Below are 658 nucleotides of genomic sequence, written 5' to 3' on the forward strand. Positions count from 1 at the left end.
ACATTGACTTACATTAATTTCACGGAGTAATGATGCTAGAAAATCAAATAGCATTGGTAACAGGCGCCAGTCGCGGCATAGGGCAAGCGATTGCACTACAATTAGGCCAGAATGGCGCAACCGTTGTTGGAACAGCTACCAGCCAGATTGGTGCCGACGCCATTAGTCAATACTTGCAAGAAGCAGGCATCAAGGGCATGGGTATTGCACTGAACGTTAATGACACAGCTCAACTTAATGACGTCATTGAAAAAATTAAAACTACATTTGGCGATATTTCCATCTTGGTTAACAATGCGGGAATCACACGAGACAATCTACTAGCCAGAATGAAAGATGACGAATGGGACGACATTATAGAAACCAATTTAAAGTCTGTTTTTCGTTTAAGTAAAATCGTATTGCGCGCCATGATGAAAGCTCGTTTCGGTCGCATCATTAATATTTCCTCTGTTGTCGGCACTATAGGCAATGCAGGGCAAGCCAATTACGCGGCAGCAAAAGCGGGAATTTTTGGTTTTAGCAAGTCATTAGCACGTGAAGTTGGTAGCCGTAATATCACAGTTAATAGCATCGCACCGGGGTTTATTGATACCGATATGACCCGCGCATTATCAGAAGAGCAACAACAAAGCTTGATTCAGCATGTACCCTTAGG

The 658-nt window shown here is 43.2% G+C and overlaps 1 protein-coding gene across 1 annotated transcript; it reads left to right on the plus strand.

Annotated features, from left to right (window-relative positions):
• Positions 1-29: 29 nt before the first annotated feature.
• LOC106820520 (3-oxoacyl-[acyl-carrier-protein] reductase FabG-like) lies at positions 30-647 on the plus strand (the record flags this gene model as incomplete). The annotated part of the gene is made up of 1 exon (XM_014825029.1): positions 30-647. A coding segment is annotated over exon 1 (618 nt), but the record flags the coding sequence as incomplete, so codon positions are not given.
• Positions 648-658: the final 11 nt, after the last annotated feature.

Source organism: Priapulus caudatus, unplaced genomic scaffold (genome assembly GCF_000485595.1).
Source record: "Priapulus caudatus unplaced genomic scaffold, Priapulus_caudatus-5.0.1 Scaffold17587, whole genome shotgun sequence".
NCBI classification, from domain to species: Eukaryota; Metazoa; Priapulida; class Priapulimorpha; order Priapulimorphida; family Priapulidae; genus Priapulus; species Priapulus caudatus.